This window comes from Pagrus pagrus (assembly GCF_965226575.1).
Source record: "Pagrus pagrus genome assembly, chromosome: 12".
NCBI lineage: Eukaryota > Metazoa > Chordata > Actinopteri > Spariformes > Sparidae > Pagrus > Pagrus pagrus.
This window is the reverse complement of record NC_140196.1, coordinates 301,204-323,342: the sequence shown is the minus strand read 5'-3', so window position 1 is coordinate 323,342 and position 22,139 is coordinate 301,204. Positions and strand designations below refer to the sequence as shown.

General features: G+C 43.3%; 1 protein-coding gene across 1 annotated transcript; it reads right to left on the bottom strand.

The window, feature by feature from the left end:
- Window positions 1–19: 19 nt before the first annotated feature.
- afg3l2 (AFG3-like AAA ATPase 2) lies at window positions 20–22,139 on the bottom strand. The gene is made up of 17 exons (XM_084368548.1): window positions 21,916–22,139; window positions 18,250–18,349; window positions 17,997–18,065; window positions 17,687–17,835; window positions 17,439–17,591; window positions 9,685–9,759; window positions 8,916–9,037; window positions 8,559–8,832; window positions 8,253–8,390; window positions 7,918–8,071; window positions 4,810–4,917; window positions 4,315–4,440; window positions 4,116–4,226; window positions 3,927–4,042; window positions 3,356–3,556; window positions 2,592–2,786; window positions 20–1,889 (listed from the first exon to the last, which is right to left on the bottom strand). The coding sequence occupies exons 1-17, from the start codon at window positions 21,997–21,999 to the stop codon at window positions 1,650–1,652; spliced, it is 2,415 nt and encodes an 804-aa protein (XP_084224674.1). The 5' UTR covers window positions 22,000–22,139; the 3' UTR covers window positions 20–1,649.

The following is a 22,139-nucleotide window of genomic DNA, read 5'->3' as shown; positions in this document are numbered from 1 at the left end:
TAAATGACATTTATTGATGTTCAGTTTTCTGACTTTATTAAAACATCTGAGTAATGAAACATTTACACATCACTATTATTATTTCACATCATATTTGTTGTCTACAGTGACAGCAGACACTCAGCTGCACACGTAACACAGGAAGCTAGCAATAACTGATCAATACCTAATTGAAACCTGATCAGCACAGACTGCAGCTCCACATGCTAAGATTAGCTTTGATGTTAGCATTTCTCTCCTGGAGCTGTGTGTCCTCTCTGTTAGCTTTAAGCTAACACTTAAGTTCACGCTCAAGCTACAGCATGGTTACCATGGTGACGGTCATGTCGACGATGTCGATGGAGCGTTGTCATCTCATTCAGCTCAGATCAATAACTGTCCATAAATATGTGATGATGATTTGTCCACCAGCAGAGAGTTCTACTGAGAGCTGAGGGTTCTGAGGGAGAACTGATGTGACGCTCAGTCATTGTTCTGTCCTTTGAGTCCGAGTCCGACAGTTCAGCCAACATGAGGAACCAGCTGTTCCTCACAGAACCTTTTACAGGAGTTCTGCATGTTCTTCAATGGTCACAGAGGTCGCAGGCGAAGCAATCGTTTGGCAAATATGTTCACTGTAGAACCCTGCAGAGAAGCAGGGTCAGGGTTAGGCTGATCATAGAGAACCTGACGGAGAACTTTCTTGAAGTCAGTGTCTGGTGTGAATGACCTAGAACCCTGGTTTGGAGTGAAGGATCTCATTTACATCAAACAGTTATCAATGGGGTTCATCAGGGTTATATTAGTCAGTGTTGGTTCTAGTTTACAAGAGAAGACGTGTTGTTACAGACTGAACATGCAGAAGCAAGTGTGTGTTCTGTGAATGATGAGTTCTCAGCACAGAAATGTTCAGGAACTCAATGACTGGGTTCTACGAGTCGGAGCTGGTTCTATAGAACACTTAGGAGTTTCAGATTTGAGCCCTCAAGGTGGGGAACATTCTGTGGAGTGGAGATCCCTAGTACTAGAACTGTTCTCTAGAGTTCTATGTAGAGAAATACTCTATAAGTCAGGACTGGTTGTAGTTATCACTATGTCTTGGAACACATAGAGAATGGTTCTAGATGTGTTGTAGGAGTTAATTACAGAGTTCCCACCACAGAAATGTGACCGAGGTTAGTGAAAGAGTTCTGCAGAATTAATTTAGGGTTCTACAGTCAGCATTGTTTAAGGTGTTCTAGAACTGCACACAGGAGTGAGCATTACTGCCGGTTCTACAACAGCTGTTACAATTCTAGAACATTCCTGTGCAGAGTTCCCTCCATGTAACTCAGTGCAAAGGTTCCATAAGGTCAGGACTTCTAGAACTCTTGGAGAATGTTTGGTGGAGCATTTCTAGACTCTGAAGATGAAGAGAGGTGATAGTAGAACTCTAGATAAGGAAGGTTCTGTAGGGTCACAACCCTACAGAACCTTCGTTATCTAGAGTTCTACTATCGCCTGGGTTTCGAGTAGTTGTAGAACCCATACATCCAACCTTGATGCTTGTTCTGGAAGTCATTGAGAAGGTTCTAGACCTGGTGAGTGACTGTGATGCAGAACTCTAGACAGATGATATTTTAGATGAAAGAAACAGGTCGGTGTTTGGGTGTTCTGTCCATCAGAAGGTTCTAGAAGGGCATTCCTCCAGAGATCTGACGTGCCACCTGCTCGTCCGGGCTCTCCTCCTTGTCCTTCCTCTCTTGGTTCCAGTCCTTCAGACCCTCTGGCAGTGTTGTGTCCTCGTCCACGCCTCCGGTTCCCTCCACAAACTCCTCGTATGTCGACTTCTCTGCAAACGGACGTTTGCCCAGCAGCTCCACCATGTCGCTCTTATCCAGAACCTCCTTCTCCAGCAGCCGCAGCGCCACCTGCAGGAAGGAACAAGGTCAGAACTCAGTGTGAAGCTTGTCTGTGTTGTGAATGACCCAGAACGACAAGGTTCTACGAATCAGAGCTGGTTCCACTTTGAGAACGGGTTCTAGTTTGGAACATTTTTCTCATTTTCAGCTCAGAAATGTTCTAGAACTCGATGAGACCCAATGTTCTCCCACTAGAACATTTCAGTATTTTGATAATAAGCCACTATGTCAGCTGTGTTCTCTCAAATGCCCGGACAGATTTCTCCTGAGAGAGACAATAAAGACTCATCTCATCCAACATTGTGAGCTTCGTGGCGTTCTCACCACAGAAATGTTCTGAAACTCAATGTCAGGGTTCTATGAGTCTGAGCTGGTTCTAGTTAATAAAGTTGGCGGGGCAGGTTTGTTAAAGATGTAGATTAGAACAGCAGTTGGAGAACATTCTATAAGTGCTCAGTGAATGACCTAGAACCCTGCTGGTGGTGTTCTCCAAGTTGTTTCTAGAACCCACAGAAGTGAGTATGATGTGGAGCACTGTGTTACAGAATTCCTGAGTAAGTGACCTTAAGAGAACACAGCGTTCGATAGGTTCCTTGGAGTTCTATCATTAAGAAGTAGTTCTGCTTTATGGGGAAGTCTAAAACTGGTTCTATATCCTGAACCGCCTTGTCTGGAGAGGTTCTCAGTGCTGATCTAGAAGATGGCCGGTACCTTCTCCACCTCTGCCTTCTTGTCGCTCAGCAGGCGGTGGGTTCTCTGGTACGCCTCACTGATCAGAACTCGGACCTCGGTGTCAATGAGACGAGCCGTAGCTTCGCTGTACGGTTTCTCCAGAACCATCTCGCCCTGCCGTGGGAGGTCGAAGGACACCTGACCCACCTTCGGATTCATCCCAAACTGAACGATCTGCAGCAGAACACAGGAACCAGGAGCTCAGACAGGAACAGGAAACACCCCGCTGCAACAAAACCCTTCATGTTTCAGTTCAACGCCGACTCATCATTTTCAAATCAGCCGTCAGTGTTTGAACAGATTTTAAATATTTTTCCTTCATTCTATTAAAAATCTCTCATGACTACAGTAAACTTTAGAACGTCGACCCGGCAGCAGAGCAGAAGGAGGACAAACAGAAGACTGAGATGTTCTGACATTTATCTGTTACACTGATGTTGACATCTGTGAGCTAACAAACAGTTTTACATTCAAACTCATGAAAAGAGAAACATTTTAACTGCTGGTGTCAGACTGTACATCTCTGCTCACCTGTGTGACCTGTGTGACCTCTGACCTGTGACCCCTGACCTGTGTGACCTGTGTGACCTCTGACCTGTGTGACTCCTGACCTCTGTGACTTGTGTGACCCCTGACCTGTGTGACCTGTGTGACCCCTGACCTGTGTGACCTGTGTGACCTCTGACCTGTGTGACCCCTGACCTGTGTGACCTGTGTGACCCCTGACCTGTGTGACCTCTGACCTGTGCGTAGGCGCTCTGGGTGACCTTTCGGAGGTCATCCTGAGCTCCTGTGGTGATGCGTCCAAAGAAGATCTCCTCGGAGACTCGGCCTCCCAGAGTCATACACATGCGGTCCAGCAGCTGCTCTTTGGTGTACAGGTACTGCTCTTTGGGCAGGTACTGAGCGTAACCCAGACCCTTCCCTCTGGGGATGATGGACACCTGCACAGGTCACAAAGACAGCACCACGCTCTGTTACAGCTGACTGGATATCTCTGTATTATCGATCAAGAAACCAAAAAACTAACAACTGAGTCAGAAAAGATCTGATTCTCTGATAAAAACTCAACTACGACCCCCAGGGTGCATTTCACCTCCAAACAGTCAATCAAAGAGTTGTTATTCCACCTCTGCTCCACATAGCAGCTGAGGCTCATGGGTATTGTAGTGTTTAGAAAGGGATAAGTGAGACCCAGTGAAGCTGTGTGACAGACAGCATTGTGGGAGGAGGTGTTCTCATATCAACATGGAGCAGAGGATTTCCTGCTGATCCGTCATGGTTGCCTCTAACAGACTTGGAGCAGAACGTCACCTTCAGCAGAGGGTCGGCGTGCTCCAGGAACCATCCGGCGATGGCGTGACCCGCCTCGTGATACGCCACTGTCTTCTTCTCCTCCGGCTGCAGGACCTGAGTCTTCTTCTCCAGACCTCCAACACAAACAGGAAGCGCTCAGTCTCAGTAACACTCAAACATGGTTCCCTCAGTCCGGTGGAAACTCACCTCCGATGACTCTCTCGATGGCCTGTTCAAAGTGTTTCTGGTTGATGGCGTCTGAAAGGTGGCGAGCGGCGATCAGAGCTGCCTCGTTACAAACGTTAGCAATGTCGGCGCCTGGCAGACATAAAACAGGGAGAAGAAGCTCTGAGAGTGAGCAGGGTTCCAACTGTGTGATGGAAAGAACGTCCGACAGCAAGTTTACCTGAGAATCCAGGTGTGAGGGCGGCCATCTTCCTCGCCAGAGAGTCTTTGTCCAGGTCAGCATCCAACTTCAGAGGACGCAGGTGGACTTTAAAGATGGACGCTCGGCCTTTGATATCAGGAGGACCTGAGACGGCAGACAGAGTCTGTTCACACTGATCGTCACGTTTGATTATACTGCTGTCACACATGTTCACTGTGAGCTGCTCTGCATCTCTGATGTGTTACTATAAAATATAGACAGATATCATATATGTCACGTTTCATCTGCTCTATCCTCCAGCTGACTCTAAAACCTTCAGGTCTCATCATTTTATCTTTGACACAAACCAGTTTATCACCAAACAGATGAACATTCATACTTGATTCCTCATTAGGTGAGATTCAAATGTCTTCACATTGTGACCTTCACACACAGATCATTAACAAGCCCTTCACTGTTCTCACATAACCAATGATAAAGAAACATCTGCAGGATCAAACCACAGATTCTCACCGATGTAAATCTGTCTGTCAAAGCGTCCAGGTCTCATCAGAGCCGGATCCAGGATGTCCGGTCTGTTGGTTCCTGCTAGAACCACAACGTTGGTCGCCGTGTTGAACCCTAAAGAACAGAGAGGAGTGAGACCTCCCACTTCCTGTCACTTCACTGTTTGACTGATAATCAATAAAGATTGAAACCTTCTGGTGCTGCTGAACAGCTCCTTTAATGATGCATCAGTTGATGGTGGTGTTATTGAGGTATTTAATGGGTAATTAAGGGTTAATTAAACATATTGAGGTATCTGTAACAGATAATCTGAAAGATTTAACGGCTTCTCAAATAAAACAAAAGTCATTTTTTCTTTGATTTCTACTTTACATGATGGAATGTTCAGATGCTGTTCTGCATCTTAAAAACCTCTGAAGTCCCCCCAAAGGAAAGTGTTCATGTGACGTTATCATCAACACTTAAAAACCCTGTACTACAGACACAAGACAATATCCGACGTACATTACATATTATACAAAGCATTATTAAAAAACGAATAGACGCAATAATATTAGGATTGGACGCAGAAAAAGCATTCGACTCTGTCAGGTGGGATTTCTTATATATGGTGCTGGAGCAATATGGTTTTCATGAAACGTTTGTTAAGACTATACAATCTCTGTATAATAAACCTACAGCCAGGATTAAAATTAACGGGAATCTTTCAAACTCTTTCGTTTTAGAGCGTGAGTGTCGCCAAGGCTGTTCAATTAGACCACTCCTATTTGCTCTCTATCTGGAACCCCTGAGTCAATGGATGAAACAAAATGAAAACATAAAAGGTATCAACATTAAGGGAGATGAACAGAAATTTGCATTATTCGCGGATGATGTATTAATATACTTAACACATCCCACTAGGTCTCTTCCAGCACTCATGTCAACACTTGAGGAATTTGGTCTGTTTTCGGGCTACAAATTGAACGTGAGGAAAACTCAGATTCTCACATTTAATTATGTCCCAGATAGGAAAATAAGAGAGTTTTAGGTTTAATTGGGACTCAAAATTCATGAAGTACTTGGGAGTGAACCTGCCGCAAGATTTGTCTCAATTGAAATCTCTAAATTATGATGCATTAATATCAAGAATCAAATCTGATATGGAAAGGTGGAATTTAATCCCCTTCACAAGTTTGGTCTCAAGAGTGGAAACAATTAAAATGAATGTACTTCCAAGGTTACTATATGTATTCCAAACCCTACCAGTAGAAGTAACAGACAAAGATTTTACAGAATGGGACAAATTCATCTCAAGATACATTTGGCGGGGGACAAGACCCCGAATAAGATTTAAAACTCTTCAACTGCCTAGAGATAAAGGGGGACTAGCCCCACCATGTCTTAAGAGCTACTATCAGGCTGTTTTATTTATGCAATCCGGCCGACAGCGCAAGATGGAAGGACATTGAATGTCCCACATCAAGCGCACATGTTCCAATACAAGCAATAATAAACGATAAAACATTGAGGGAACATCTTCAGGAGGAGTTAAATCCTTGGCTGGGGTTATCCTTAAATATATGGTTTGAGATTATATCAAAGAACAATCTGGTTGAGCAGAGCAAAGTACTGCGATGGATCGCACATGACTCAGACTTCACACCAAACACAATAGATAGTAGTTTCAGTAGATGGGGAGTGGGACCACAAATATTTTGGGAGCTTTTTAAAAAGAAGACCATCAAAAGCTTTCAGGATCTAAAAAATCAATACGGATTAGACGGCCAAGATTTATACAGATATTTACAGATGCAACATTATATGGAGCAAAGTATAAAAAAGTTTAATTTGGATGAGCTAGAATCTGGAATTATTAAATTATTCATCTCGGCTTATGATTCAGACCAGGGCAAGAAATTAATCACAAAATTATATAAAGAAATCGAAAGATTAAAGGGCGATAATACAACATATATAAAAGAAAAGTGGGGAAAAGAGGCAGGGAGGATGTTGTCAGAGGAGGAATGGGTGATGGTAAATGAAGGACAGTGGAAAACAACATGCTCCCTCTCATGGAGAGAGTATGGCTGGAAGAACATTGTAAGATACTTTATTACACCAGCGCAACAGAAATATCGAGATACACGATGTTGGAGACTTTGTGGGGAGAATAAAGCCAATCATTTTCATGTCTTTTGGGGATGCCCCTGTATTCGACCTTATTGGCAGGAGTTACGGAAGAGTATGGAAAAAATTCTGAAAGTGCAAATTCCACTTACATTTGAAGTATTATATTTGGGAAAAGAGAACCAGGAGATGACAAGGTCAGGAGAAAAATACATATTTCGAATAATGCTGGTGGCAGCCAAAAAAGCCATCACCAGAAAACGGCTAAAAACTGATGCACCAAAAATGGAGGATTGACTGGAGAAGCTGACTTTCTCAACTAGACTAAAAACAGAGACTTTTAAAAATTACTGGGAAAACTGGGTTAATGTTGTGTCTCCATTGAGAGCAGACTTTGTGCAGTAAGGACACTGTGTACGGTAGATTTCTGATCCCCTCGGTTCAGGCTACAAACTTGTTCATTGGTTCATAGGTTTATTATGTTGACCCTCCAACAGGAGAAAAGGGACAATGTAAGTGAGGTGTGAAAATAAGGACAGGAGTGAAAAAGTGTTTCTTTTCTTTTGTTTTCTTCACGTTTACACTACAGTAACTTTCTTTGAGGATGTATGTCTATCCATGTCTCTGCTACCTGGTGGAGAAGTATAAGAATGTTTTATACTATTGGAAAATTGTGTATGTAAAATGTTGAATATTGATATGTGGAATCAATAAAAAACGTTAATTAAAAAAAACCAAAACCCTGTACTGTGGGCCAACCACATATGTGGAAGCGTGGTGTTTTTACAGGGTTTTTACAATTGAAGGCTCTCTGGTCCTGGTCTCAGGACACTGCTGACCATGCTTTCTGATGGAGTTAAGGGTTAATTAAGGGGATTTCAGTGTTAATGTCTGAACGTTTGTTTCTGTGTTGAACATGTTTCTCTTCAGGTGAAGCTCTCAATGTGGATTGAACCCTCTCAGACAGGACCCGATGGCTTTTTACCCATAATTCCCATCACTCACCGTCCATCTCCACCAGCAGCTGGTTCAGCGTGTTCTCCTGCTCGCTCTGTCCTCCAAAGTTTCCTCGTCCTCGTTTACGTCCCACAGCGTCGATCTCATCGATGAACAGTATACAGGGAGCGTTCTTCCTCGCCATAACGAACAGATCTCTGACCTGTACAGGAAGTGACATCAGGAACATGCCATGGTCTGAGACACTCTTTGTTTGGCCTCAGACAGTTTCACTTGTTGTGTGTGTGTGTGTGTGTGTGTGTGTGTGTGTGTGTGTGTGTGCGTGTGTGTGTGTGTGTGTGTGTGCGTGTGTGCGTGTGTGTGTGTGTGTGTGTCTGTCTCACTCTGGCGGGACCGACGCCTACGAACATCTCCAGGAACTCAGAGCCATTGACGGTGATGAACGGTACGTTGGCCTCACCGGCCGTCGCTTTGGCCAGAAGAGTCTTTCCTGTTCCTGGAGGTCCCGTCAAGATGGCCCCCTACACACACAATAAACACAAAACACACAGACTGATACACACTGAAGACCTGTCAAGATTTTCATGGCACTCCCTCACCTGGCGGTGGACCCCGCTCCCCTCCCTCACCTGGCGGTGGACCCCGCACCCCTCCCTCACCTGGCGGTGGACCCCGCACCCCTCCCTCACCTTGGGGATTTTGGCGCCCAGGTCCTGGTACTGTTTAGGGTTCTTCAGGAAGTTGACGAACTCCATGATCTCCAGCTTGGCCTCCTCGCAGCCCGCCACGTCTTTGAACTTTACATCGATCTCATCTTTCAGGATCTTCGCCGTCGTCTCGCTGACGCTGAATAATCCTCCCATCCCCCGGCCGGGCCGCCCCGCCCCTGCCGGGCCCCGCCGCACCATGAACAGCAAGAAGCCAATGATGAGCACCGTGGGGAGCATGCTCAGCAGGAAGGTGCTGGAGAGGACAGACGAACGTTACATTTATAATATATCAGATATTCATATCTATGTGAACCAGTTTATCATGTTGCTGCTCACCCGTCACTCTCGGTGGAATAAACCACCGGCAGTCTGTTCTCTCCCTCGATGCCGAGCTCGTACTGAGCCGTCTCCAGGTTCCTCTCAAACGTGTCCACACTGCCGATGTTGAACCACACGTACTGCAACACGTAACACACCAACAAACACACTCGGTCTCCTGCTGCCCTTTTAAAGAACTGCCTTCACTACATTAAACCGTCACCATAGAAAATGTTACAATGTCAGAGGTGGACTCTCAATGAAACAGATCGCCATACAGAGGCGTCAACAATTTCTGATCTCAACGTCCGAGCTGAGAAACACTGGAGCGAATACTGCTGACTGACTGCTGAGTGAAGAGCAGCTGAACTCTGTGTGTTGATTGTATTAACTGTAAATACTATCTCTGATTAGTTAGGAGCAATTTGGGGTTCAGTATCTTGCTCAAGGGTACCTCGACCTGCAGCCGGGGCTTTAGGATCAGATACATTATGCATGTGTTTTGATTTTAATTGATTTATTTGTTGGAAGAATATAATTATTAATTTATTAACCACTTCATAAAGACACAGAGGATCCTGGGAGACAGATGTATTCATATTATTGCTCTTACCAGATTATAGATTTGAGCATCAAATAAATAAAGTAAAAATAAAAGACTTTCAAGGAAGTATGAACTTTACTACACGTTTAAATGACAAGAGCTGTAAATTAAAACACATAAAAACTTTGATATTTAATTAAAAGATTGATTTTAAATTAGACAGTAAAATGAAGTGTCACTCACCCCGTCCAACGGCGTCTTCCCAGGCGAGAAAACCACTTTAACGTACCGCTTGTTGACGACCTCTAACCGCTCCACCTGTAGGATAAAACACAAACTGTCAAACTACAGGAGTCTTGTTACATATGCTAGTATGTACAGCACATGTAATCAAATACTAACTAAATATATGTTTACACATAAGATACAGTCAAGATGACAAATGTAAACGGAGGAGGTCAAACAATCTGATTAGAGGACACATTATGAGACAGTAGAGTCACATTATGAGACAGTAGAGTCACACATGAGACAGTAGAGTCACACATGAGACAGTAGAGTCACATTATGAGACAGTAGAGTCACACATGAGACAGTAGAGTCACACATGAGACAGTAGAGTCACACATGAGACAGTAGAGTCACATTATGAGACAGTAGAGTCACACATGAGACAGTAGAGTCACATTATGAGACAGTAGAGTCACATATGAGACAGTAGAGTCACACATGAGACAGTAGAGTCACACATGAGACAGTAGAGTCACATTATGAGACAGCAGAGTCACACATGAGACAGTAGAGTCACACATGAGACAGTAGAGTCACATTATGAGACAGCAGAGTCACACATGAGACAGTAGAGTCACACATGAGACAGTAGAGTCACACATGAGACAGTAGAGTCACATATGAGACAGTAGAGTCACATTATGAGACAGTAGAGTCACATATGAGACAGTAGAGTCACATATGAGACAGTAGAGTCACACATGAGACAGTAGAGTCACATTATCAGACAGTAGAGTCACATTATCAGACAGTAGAGTCACACATGAGACAGTAGAGTCACATTATGAGACAGTAGAGTCACACATGAGACAGTAGAGTCACACATGAAACAGTAGAGTCACATTATCAGACAGCAGAGTCACACATGAGACAGTAGAGTCACATTATGAGACAGTAGAGTCACACATGAGACAGTAGAGTCACATTATGAGACAGTAGAGTCACATTATGAGACAGTAGAGTCACACATGAGACAGTAGAGTCACACATGAGACAGTAGAGTCACATTATGAGACAGTAGAGTCACACATGAGACAGTAGAGTCACACATGAAACAGTAGAGTCACATTATGAGACAGTAGAGTCGCACATGAGACAGTAGAGTCACATTATGAGACAGTAGAGTCACATTATGAGACAGTAGAGTCACATTATGAGACAGTAGAGTCACACATGAGACAGTAGAGTCACATTATGAGACAGTAGAGTCACATTATGAGACAGTAGAGTCACATTATGAGACAGTAGAGTCACACATGAGACAGTAGAGTCACATTATGAGACAGTAGAGTCACATTATGAGACAGTAGAGTCACACATGAGACAGTAGAGTCACACATGAGACAGTAGAGTCACACATGAAACAGTAGAGTCACATTATGAGACAGCAGAGTCACACATGAGACAGTAGAGTCACATTATGAGACAGCAGAGTCACACATGAGACAGTAGAGTCACATTATGAGACAGTAGAGTCACACATGAGACAGTAGAGTCACACATGAAACAGTAGAGTCACATTATGAGACAGTAGAGTCACACATGAGACAGTAGAGTCACACATGAGACAGTAGAGTCACACATGAAACAGTAGAGTCACATTATGAGACAGTAGAGTCACACATGAAACAGTAGAGTCACACATGAGACAGTAGAGTCACACATGAAACAGTAGAGTCACATTATGAGACAGCAGAGTCACACATGAGACAGTAGAGTCACATTATGAGACAGCAGAGTCACACATGAGACAGTAGAGTCACATTATGAGACAGTAGAGTCACACATGAAACAGTAGAGTCACATTATCAGACAGCAGAGTCACACATGAGACAGTAGAGTCACATTATGAAACAGTAGAGTCACACATGAAACAGTAGAGTCACATTATGAGACAGTAGAGTCACACATGAGACAGCAGAGTCACATTATGAGACAGCAGAGTCACACATGAGACAGCAGAGTCACATTATGAGACAGTAGAGTCACACATGAGACAGTAGAGTCACATTATGAGACAGTAGAGTCACATATGAGACAGTAGAGTCACACATGAGACAGTAGAGTCACACATGAGACAGTAGAGTCACATTATGAGACAGCAGAGTCACACATGAGACAGTAGAGTCACACATGAGACAGTAGAGTCACATTATGAGACAGCAGAGTCACACATGAGACAGTAGAGTCACACATGAGACAGTAGAGTCACACATGAGACAGTAGAGTCACATATGAGACAGTAGAGTCACATTATGAGACAGTAGAGTCACATATGAGACAGTAGAGTCACATATGAGACAGTAGAGTCACACATGAGACAGTAGAGTCACATTATCAGACAGTAGAGTCACATTATCAGACAGTAGAGTCACACATGAGACAGTAGAGTCACATTATGAGACAGTAGAGTCACACATGAGACAGTAGAGTCACACATGAAACAGTAGAGTCACATTATCAGACAGCAGAGTCACACATGAGACAGTAGAGTCACATTATGAGACAGTAGAGTCACACATGAGACAGTAGAGTCACATTATGAGACAGTAGAGTCACATTATGAGACAGTAGAGTCACACATGAGACAGTAGAGTCACACATGAGACAGTAGAGTCACATTATGAGACAGTAGAGTCACACATGAGACAGTAGAGTCACACATGAAACAGTAGAGTCACATTATGAGACAGTAGAGTCGCACATGAGACAGTAGAGTCACATTATGAGACAGTAGAGTCACATTATGAGACAGTAGAGTCACATTATGAGACAGTAGAGTCACACATGAGACAGTAGAGTCACATTATGAGACAGTAGAGTCACATTATGAGACAGTAGAGTCACATTATGAGACAGTAGAGTCACACATGAGACAGTAGAGTCACATTATGAGACAGTAGAGTCACATTATGAGACAGTAGAGTCACACATGAGACAGTAGAGTCACACATGAGACAGTAGAGTCACACATGAAACAGTAGAGTCACATTATGAGACAGCAGAGTCACACATGAGACAGTAGAGTCACATTATGAGACAGCAGAGTCACACATGAGACAGTAGAGTCACATTATGAGACAGTAGAGTCACACATGAGACAGTAGAGTCACACATGAAACAGTAGAGTCACATTATGAGACAGTAGAGTCACACATGAGACAGTAGAGTCACACATGAGACAGTAGAGTCACACATGAAACAGTAGAGTCACATTATGAGACAGTAGAGTCACACATGAAACAGTAGAGTCACACATGAGACAGTAGAGTCACACATGAAACAGTAGAGTCACATTATGAGACAGCAGAGTCACACATGAGACAGTAGAGTCACATTATGAGACAGCAGAGTCACACATGAGACAGTAGAGTCACATTATGAGACAGTAGAGTCACACATGAAACAGTAGAGTCACATTATCAGACAGCAGAGTCACACATGAGACAGTAGAGTCACATTATGAAACAGTAGAGTCACACATGAAACAGTAGAGTCACATTATGAGACAGTAGAGTCACACATGAGACAGCAGAGTCACATTATGAGACAGCAGAGTCACACATGAGACAGCAGAGTCACATTATGAGACAGCAGAGTCACATTATGAGACAGTAGAGTCACACATGAGACAGCAGAGTCACACATGAGACAGTAGAGTCACACATGAAACAGTAGAGTCACATTATGAGACAGTAGAGTCACACATGAAACAGTAGAGTCACACATGAGACAGTAGAGTCACACATGAAACAGTAGAGTCACATTATGAGACAGCAGAGTCACATTATGAGACAGTAGAGTCACACATGAGACAGTAGAGTCACATTATGAGACAGTAGAGTCACATTATGAGACAGTAGAGTCACATTATGAGACAGTAGAGTCACACATGAGACAGTAGAGTCACACATGAAACAGTAGAGTCACATTATGAGACAGCAGAGTCACACATGAGACAGTAGAGTCACATTATGAGACAGCAGAGTCACACATGAGACAGTAGAGTCACATTATGAGACAGTAGAGTCACACATGAAACAGTAGAGTCACATTATCAGACAGCAGAGTCACACATGAGACAGTAGAGTCACATTATGAAACAGTAGAGTCACACATGAAACAGTAGAGTCACATTATGAGACAGTAGAGTCACACATGAGACAGCAGAGTCACATTATGAGACAGCAGAGTCACACATGAGACAGCAGAGTCACATTATGAGACAGCAGAGTCACATTATGAGACAGTAGAGTCACACATGAGACAGCAGAGTCACACATGAGACAGTAGAGTCACACATGAAACAGTAGAGTCACATTATGAGACAGTAGAGTCACACATGAAACAGTAGAGTCACACATGAGACAGTAGAGTCACACATGAAACAGTAGAGTCACATTATGAGACAGCAGAGTCACACATGAGACAGTAGAGTCACATTATGAGACAGCAGAGTCACACATGAGACAGTAGAGTCACATTATGAGACAGTAGAGTCACACATGAAACAGTAGAGTCACATTATCAGACAGCAGAGTCACACATGAGACAGTAGAGTCACATTATGAAACAGTAGAGTCACACATGAAACAGTAGAGTCACATTATGAGACAGTAGAGTCACACATGAGACAGCAGAGTCACATTATGAGACAGCAGAGTCACACATGAGACAGCAGAGTCACATTATGAGACAGCAGAGTCACATTATGAGACAGTAGAGTCACACATGAGACAGCAGAGTCACACATGAGACAGTAGAGTCACACATGAGACAGTAGAGTCACATTATGAGACAGCAGAGTCACACATGAGACAGTAGAGTCACACATGAGACAGTAGAGTCACACATGAGACAGTAGAGTCACATTATGAGACAGTAGAGTCACATTATGAGACAGTAGAGTCACACATGAAACAGTAGAGTCACATTATGAGACAGCAGAGTCACACATGAGACAGTAGAGTCACATTATGAGACAGTAGAGTCACACATGAGACAGCAGAGTCACACATGAGACAGTAGAGTCACACATGAGACAGTAGAGTCACATTATGAGACAGCAGAGTCACACATGAGACAGTAGAGTCACACATGAGACAGTAGAGTCACACATGAGACAGTAGAGTCACATTATGAGACAGTAGAGTCACACATGAGACAGTAGAGTCACACATGAAACAGTAGAGTCACATTATGAGACAGCAGAGTCACACATGAGACAGTAGAGTCACATTATGAGACAGTAGAGTCACACATGAGACAGTAGAGTCACACATGAAACAGTAGAGTCACACATGAGACAGCAGAGTCACACATGAGACAGTAGAGTCACACATGAAACAGTAGAGTCACATTATGAGACAGCAGAGTCACACATGAGACAGTAGAGTCACATTATGAGACAGCAGAGTCACACATGAGACAGTAGAGTCACATTATGAGACAGTAGAGTCACACATGAGACAGTAGAGTCACACATGAAACAGTAGAGTCACATTATGAGACAGTAGAGTCACATTATGAGACAGTAGAGTCACACATGAGACAGTAGAGTCACATTATGAGACAGTAGAGTCACATTATGAGACAGTAGAGTCACATTATGAGACAGTAGAGTCACACATGAGACAGTAGAGTCACACATGAGACAGTAGAGTCACACATGAAACAGTAGAGTCACATTATGAGACAGTAGAGTCACACATGAAACAGTAGAGTCACACATGAGACAGTAGAGTCACACATGAAACAGTAGAGTCACATTATGAGACAGCAGAGTCACACATGAGACAGTAGAGTCACATTATGAGACAGCAGAGTCACACATGAGACAGTAGAGTCACATTATGAGACAGTAGAGTCACACATGAAACAGTAGAGTCACATTATCAGACAGCAGAGTCACACATGAGACAGTAGAGTCACATTATGAAACAGTAGAGTCACACATGAAACAGTAGAGTCACATTATGAGACAGTAGAGTCACACATGAGACAGCAGAGTCACATTATGAGACAGCAGAGTCACACATGAGACAGCAGAGTCACATTATGAGACAGCAGAGTCACATTATGAGACAGTAGAGTCACACATGAGACAGCAGAGTCACACATGAGACAGTAGAGTCACACATGAAACAGTAGAGTCACATTATGAGACAGTAGAGTCACACATGAAACAGTAGAGTCACACATGAGACAGTAGAGTCACACATGAAACAGTAGAGTCACATTATGAGACAGCAGAGTCACACATGAGACAGTAGAGTCACATTATGAGACAGCAGAGTCACACATGAGACAGTAGAGTCACATTATGAGACAGTAGAGTCACACATGAAACAGTAGAGTCACATTATCAGACAGCAGAGTCACACATGAGACAGTAGAGTCACATTATGAAACAGTAGAGTCACACATGAAACAGTAGAGTCACATTATGAGACAGTAGAGTCACACATGAGACAGCAGAGTCACATTATGAGACAGCAGAGTCACACATGAGACAGCAGAGTCACATTATGAGACAGCAGAGTCACATTATGAGACAGTAGAGTCACACATGAGACAGCAGAGTCACACATGAGACAGTAGAGTCACACATGAGACAGTAGAGTCACATTATGAGACAGCAGAGTCACACATGAGACAGTAGAGTCACACATGAGACAGTAGAGTCACACATGAGACAGTAGAGTCACATTATGAGACAGTAGAGTCACACATGAAACAGTAGAGTCACATTATGAGACAGCAGAGTCACACATGAGACAGTAGAGTCACATTATGAGACAGTAGAGTCACACATGAGACAGCAGAGTCACACATGAGACAGTAGAGTCACACATGAGACAGTAGAGTCACATTATGAGACAGCAGAGTCACACATGAGACAGTAGAGTCACACATGAGACAGTAGAGTCACACATGAGACAGTAGAGTCACATTATGAGACAGTAGAGTCACACATGAGACAGTAGAGTCACACATGAAACAGTAGAGTCACATTATGAGACAGCAGAGTCACACATGAGACAGTAGAGTCACATTATGAGACAGTAGAGTCACACATGAGACAGTAGAGTCACACATGAAACAGTAGAGTCACACATGAGACAGCAGAGTCACACATGAGACAGTAGAGTCACATTATGAGACAGTAGAGTCACACATGAGACAGTAGAGTCACATTATGAGACAGTAGAGTCACACATGAGACAGCAGAGTCACACATGAGACAGTAGAGTCACACATGAGACAGTAGAGTCACACATGAGACAGTAGAGTCACACATGAGACAGTAGAGTCACATTATGAGACAGCAGAGTCACACATGAGACAGTAGAGTCACATTATGAGACAGTAGAGTCACACATGAGACAGCAGAGTCACACATGAGACAGTAGAGTCACATTATGAGACAGTAGAGTCACATTATGAGACAGTAGAGTCACATTATGAGACAGTAGAGTCACACATGAGACAGTAGAGTCACATTATGAGACAGTAGAGTCACATTATGAGACAGTAGAGTCACACATGAGACAGTAGAGTCACATTATGAGACAGTAGAGTCACACATGAGACAGCAGAGTCACACATGAGACAGTAGAGTCACACATGAGACAGTAGAGTCACATTATGAGACAGTGGAGTCAGGATCTGGTTGATGACATCACAATAAAAAGTACCGTCCTCACCACTCCTTTGGACAGGTAGTTGTTAACAAAGTCCTTCCAGGTGACCTCTCGTCCTACGTCCCTGAAGAAGAAGAGATAGGTGCAGGTTGTCCAGAAGGTCGCTGCGCTCAGAACCATCAACCGAAACTCTTTATCATCCCAAGGAACATCACCCTGAAACAAACACAACCTGAGGTCAGATCCACACCTGTCAGACCAGGTGAGCACAGGTGAGAGCTGAACTGATCTGCTTCCACACCCACACTGACCTTCTGCAGACGGCTGTACCAGTGTGACTCCTCCCTACGGCCTCCTCGTTTTCCTCCCCCTCCCCCTCCTCCCCCTCCTCCTCCTCCTCCTGCTCCTCCTCCTCCTGCTCCTCCTCCAGAGGCTTTCTGAGTGTTGGCAGGTTTGGCTTCTGAGAACAGCAGACAATAATTCGTCAAGCAGGTAAATAATAGAAGACCTCAACAGATTCAGTCAGTAGATGTTAGAAGACAGTAGATGTCAGAAGACAGTAGATGTTAGAAGACAGTAGATGTCAGAAGACAGTAGATGTCAGAAGACAGTAGTTTCTACCATTATTCACTGCCTCAGCTTCACTGTTTTTTGGAGTCTTCTGATTTTCTGGAAAATATTTCTCAAAACCTGAAAATAGAAAACAAAACAAACACGTTTGAACTTGTTAACCATCACACACACACACACACACACACACACACACACACACACACACACACACACACACACACACACACACACACACACACACACACACACACACACACACACACACACACACACACACACACACACACACACACACACACACCTTTAGGCGGTCTGGAGCCGAGTCTCCTGTACGCTCCCAGCAGGTCACTCAGCAGGCTCCGCCCACCGTCTACCTGTTCCACCGTGCTGGAACACATCACCTGACCGGCAGGACACAAGTCTTCAGTGATCAGCCAATCAGCAAACTTGATTCAATAAAAAACGTTATTCATAGAAGGAGAGATCCCTCCTCTGGACGGACAGACAGGAAGTAGATCAATAAAGTAAAATTACAATTTAATAAAACATCAGCATGCGTCCAGTGAAATCAGAGCTGCAGCTAACGAGTTATTGAATCAGACACTGAGATTAAACTAGAGGACTGACCGACACGACTGCAGCTACAACAGTTATGGACCTGTGGGCTTTATGATGACATCAGAAGAACCTGCTGATTACATGTCGGCTTTTACTACGACTGAAATACTTCTTCAGAATGAAGACAAGTATTGTTCTCTAGCAGCAGGACATGACCTGCATCAGAGGACACAAAATAAATGAATAAATAAAACAGAGATTGGTTGGTGGCTGAAGAGGTTCTCCTCATGACCTCACGCCTCCCTTAGACCCGATCTGGGTTCTAATCTGATCACAGTGTTCAGCTCTCAGTCTGTCACTTCACAGCTACATTAACCTGCGTCTGAGTGACCACCTGTGATGTGATGTCACTTCCTGCTCTGTATGAAACAAACCCGTCCATCACTGAGACAAACAGACTCCATGTTTCTACTCAAAGACAGAAAGAAGTTCATGTAGAACATTTGCTGAATTTACAAGAAGGAACAAATCAGTCAGAATCAGTCAGAGACAGAGTTTCACACAGTTTATAAAGTGTCTCCAACTCAACAACTCACTAAACTGACACATTTGTTAAGGGAGTCTGGGGACAAAGAAGTCGCCTATACTGGTTACTGTTTAGTGTGTTTGTAAAATGTGACATGTGTCAGAACACACACACACACACACACACACACACACACACACACACACACACACACACACACACACACACACACACACACACACACACACACACACACACACACACACACACACACACACACACACACACCTCGTCTATCGGTTAAATTAAGAGATCAACAGCGTTTCCGTACAAACGAACTTTAGAGACAGGGGTGGGACGTGAGGCCTGGTCAGGTCTTTAACTGAAGATTGAGGAGTTGTAGGTTGTCAAACAGTTTCTTAATTTAACTTCACAAATATTCTTCATACCGTCCAGGTGAGTTCCTCTGTGACAGTCAAGGGTTACTAAACGTTACATGAGTCAATGACAACAAGAGCAGCAGCAGCGTCACACAGGTGGTCAAACACAAGGACGACAGGCCTGCCGTTCAGACCTGACCCCGCTGGACTTCAGTGAAGTTAGTTTTGAGTTGGATATTCGACAGACATTCGCAAGCCACTCCAACATTTCAAGTGCACCCGTATTGCAGACTTTACAGTAAACGCACGGAGAAGACGGCTACAGCGTACCAACTTCCTGTTTTCAAAATAAAAATGTGGGATATTTAAAGCAGAGATACTGTGTTTAAAGCTATTGAGAAGCTAATATGCTAATATTTGCATATAAAAATGTATGAAAATTATGAACAGATGTAAAATGTAAAAACAAGAGGTTTATCTCAAGCAGCCAGTGTAGTTACATGATCCCACACTGATTTTGAGTCAATTGATCACATGACCTGGAAGCTATTGAGCAAAAATGTATTATATGCCCCCCATTATTGTTGTAAGTACCTGCATTTGATGTTTAGATGGCAAAAGCCCTGATAAAGGCTTTCCCAGCCATCCCTGACATGAACTTCAGCACATCTAGGCAAGGCAAGTTTATTTGTATAGCACAATTCAGACAAGGCAACTCAAAGTGCTTTACAGGCGCATAAAAATTACATTAAAAGCATTTTAAAACAGGTTAAGAAATAGGAAAGTAGGCTAAAATAGCCTACGCCAGCTCAGAGACAAGAACAGAGAATAAAAGTCACAGAGAAAATAAAAGTCACAGTGCAGTTCAAAGCCTTAAAATTGCTTCAGTGAAAGGCTGTGGCAAACAGAAAGGTTTCAGCCTTGATTTAAAAGAGGTGAGAGTCGGAGCAGACCTGCAGTTTTCTGGGAGTTTGTTCCAGATGTGTGGCGCATAATAACTGAACGCTGCTTCTCCATGTCCAGTTTTGACTCTACGGTCTGGATGGTTCGTAACGTGGCAGCAGATCAGAAATGTATTTTGGCCCGAAACCATTCAGTGCTTTATAAACCAACAGCAGGATTTTGAAATCTATTCTTTGACTGACAGGAAGCCAGTGTAAAGATCTGAGAACTGGAGTGATGTGATCTACTTTTTTGGTTCTTGTTAGGACTCGAGCAGCAGCGTTCTGGATCAGCTGCAGCTGTCTGATGGATTTTTTACAGAGTCCTGTAAAGACACCGTTACAGTAGTCGAGTCTGCTGAAGATAAATGCATGGACAAGTTTTTCTAAATCCTGCTGAGACATAAGTCCTTTTATCCTGGATATATTCTTAAGATGATAGTAGGCCGACTTTGTAATTGACTTAATGTGGTTGCTGAAGTTCAGGTCTGAGTCCATGATCACACCGAGGTTTCTGGCTTGGTTTGCAGTTTTCAACATTACAGATTGAAGCTGAGCAGAGACTGTGAGTCGTTCTTCTTTGGCTCCAAAAACAATTATTTCAGTCTTAACTTTGTTTAACTGAAGAAAACTCTGACACATCCAATCATTGATTTGTTCAATGCATCTACTTAGCGTTTGTATGGGATTATAGTCTCCTGGTCAGATGGTTATGTAAATTTGTGTGTCATCTGCATAACTATGGTAACATATTTTGTTGTTTTCCATTATCTGAGCTAGAGGAAGCAAAAAATGGAGAAGGAGAGGAGAGATCTGGCTCTTCACATCCTGGAGGCCTCAGGTAAAGGCTAATTAAGCATACAAATATAGATAGATAGGAGGTATATATAATTAACTAAATGGGTTTTTTTTTTGTCTTTGATGATCAAAATTGCTGTGCTATGTGTGCCACCTTCAAGCCACCAGGACCAGGAACTGCCATTGTACAATGGGTGAGTAATTGAAAAACAGTTAAAGACATGTTGAATTGTTATATAGCCATGAAAAAAATATATAATGATGTTTAGGTGTCAAATAATAATAAATAATAAAATATATAATTTGTTTTCAATTAAACAGATCCAATGTGATGACTGCGACCGGTGGCTCATGTCTGTCCATGGACAGAGGACGCCAAGGACTACTAGTGTTGCATCATGTAACTACACTGGCTGCATGGGATAACCTCGTTTTTACATTTTACATCTGTTCATAATTTTTATTAATTTTTATATGTAAATATTAGCATTTTTGCTCAATAGCTTTAAACACAGTATCTCTGCTTTAAATATCCCACATTTTTATTTTGAAAATAGGAAGTCGGTACACGCTGCAGCCGTCTTCCCCGTGTGTTTACTGTAATACGGGTGCACTTGAAATGTTGGAGTGGCTTCTTGCGAATGTCTGTCGAATATCCAACTTAAAACTAACTTCACTGAAGTCCAGCGGGGTCAGTGCTCAAAGCCTGTTTTGGCCGCTGTCCCTGTTAGCACCATTAGCATGTTAGCATGTTGAGCACCTACCAGCCTGGCCGGAGCGTTGGAGGGCAGCAGCAGCCGGAACATGTTCCTGCAGCCGGCTGACAGCCGCAGGTAGCGGTGAGCCATACTCACAGTGGCGCCACACCGGCACGACCGGCAGAAAACAGCAGGAACGGCCTCTATGCACAACTCAAGTTCAATATCTCTGTTCCGTAATCACACCGCTCCGCCATCTTTCCTCCAGTGCGCTCTTCTTCTGTGGTTTT

What these genes read in the sequence shown, in the direction of transcription:
- afg3l2 (XM_084368548.1), bottom strand. Translation starts at nt 21,999, where the DNA reads ATGGCTCACCGCTACCTGCGGCTGTCAGCCGGCTGCAGGAACATGTTC. An exon ending in CCTCACACCTGGATTCTCAG is followed by an intron (nt 4,227 to 4,314) that starts GTAAACTTGCTG and finishes TATGTCTGCCAG; the next exon opens with GCGCCGACATTGCTAACGTT. An exon ending in AGAAGGCAGAGGTGGAGAAG is followed by an intron (nt 1,890 to 2,591) that starts GTACCGGCCATC and finishes TCCTTCCTGCAG; the next exon opens with GTGGCGCTGCGGCTGCTGGA.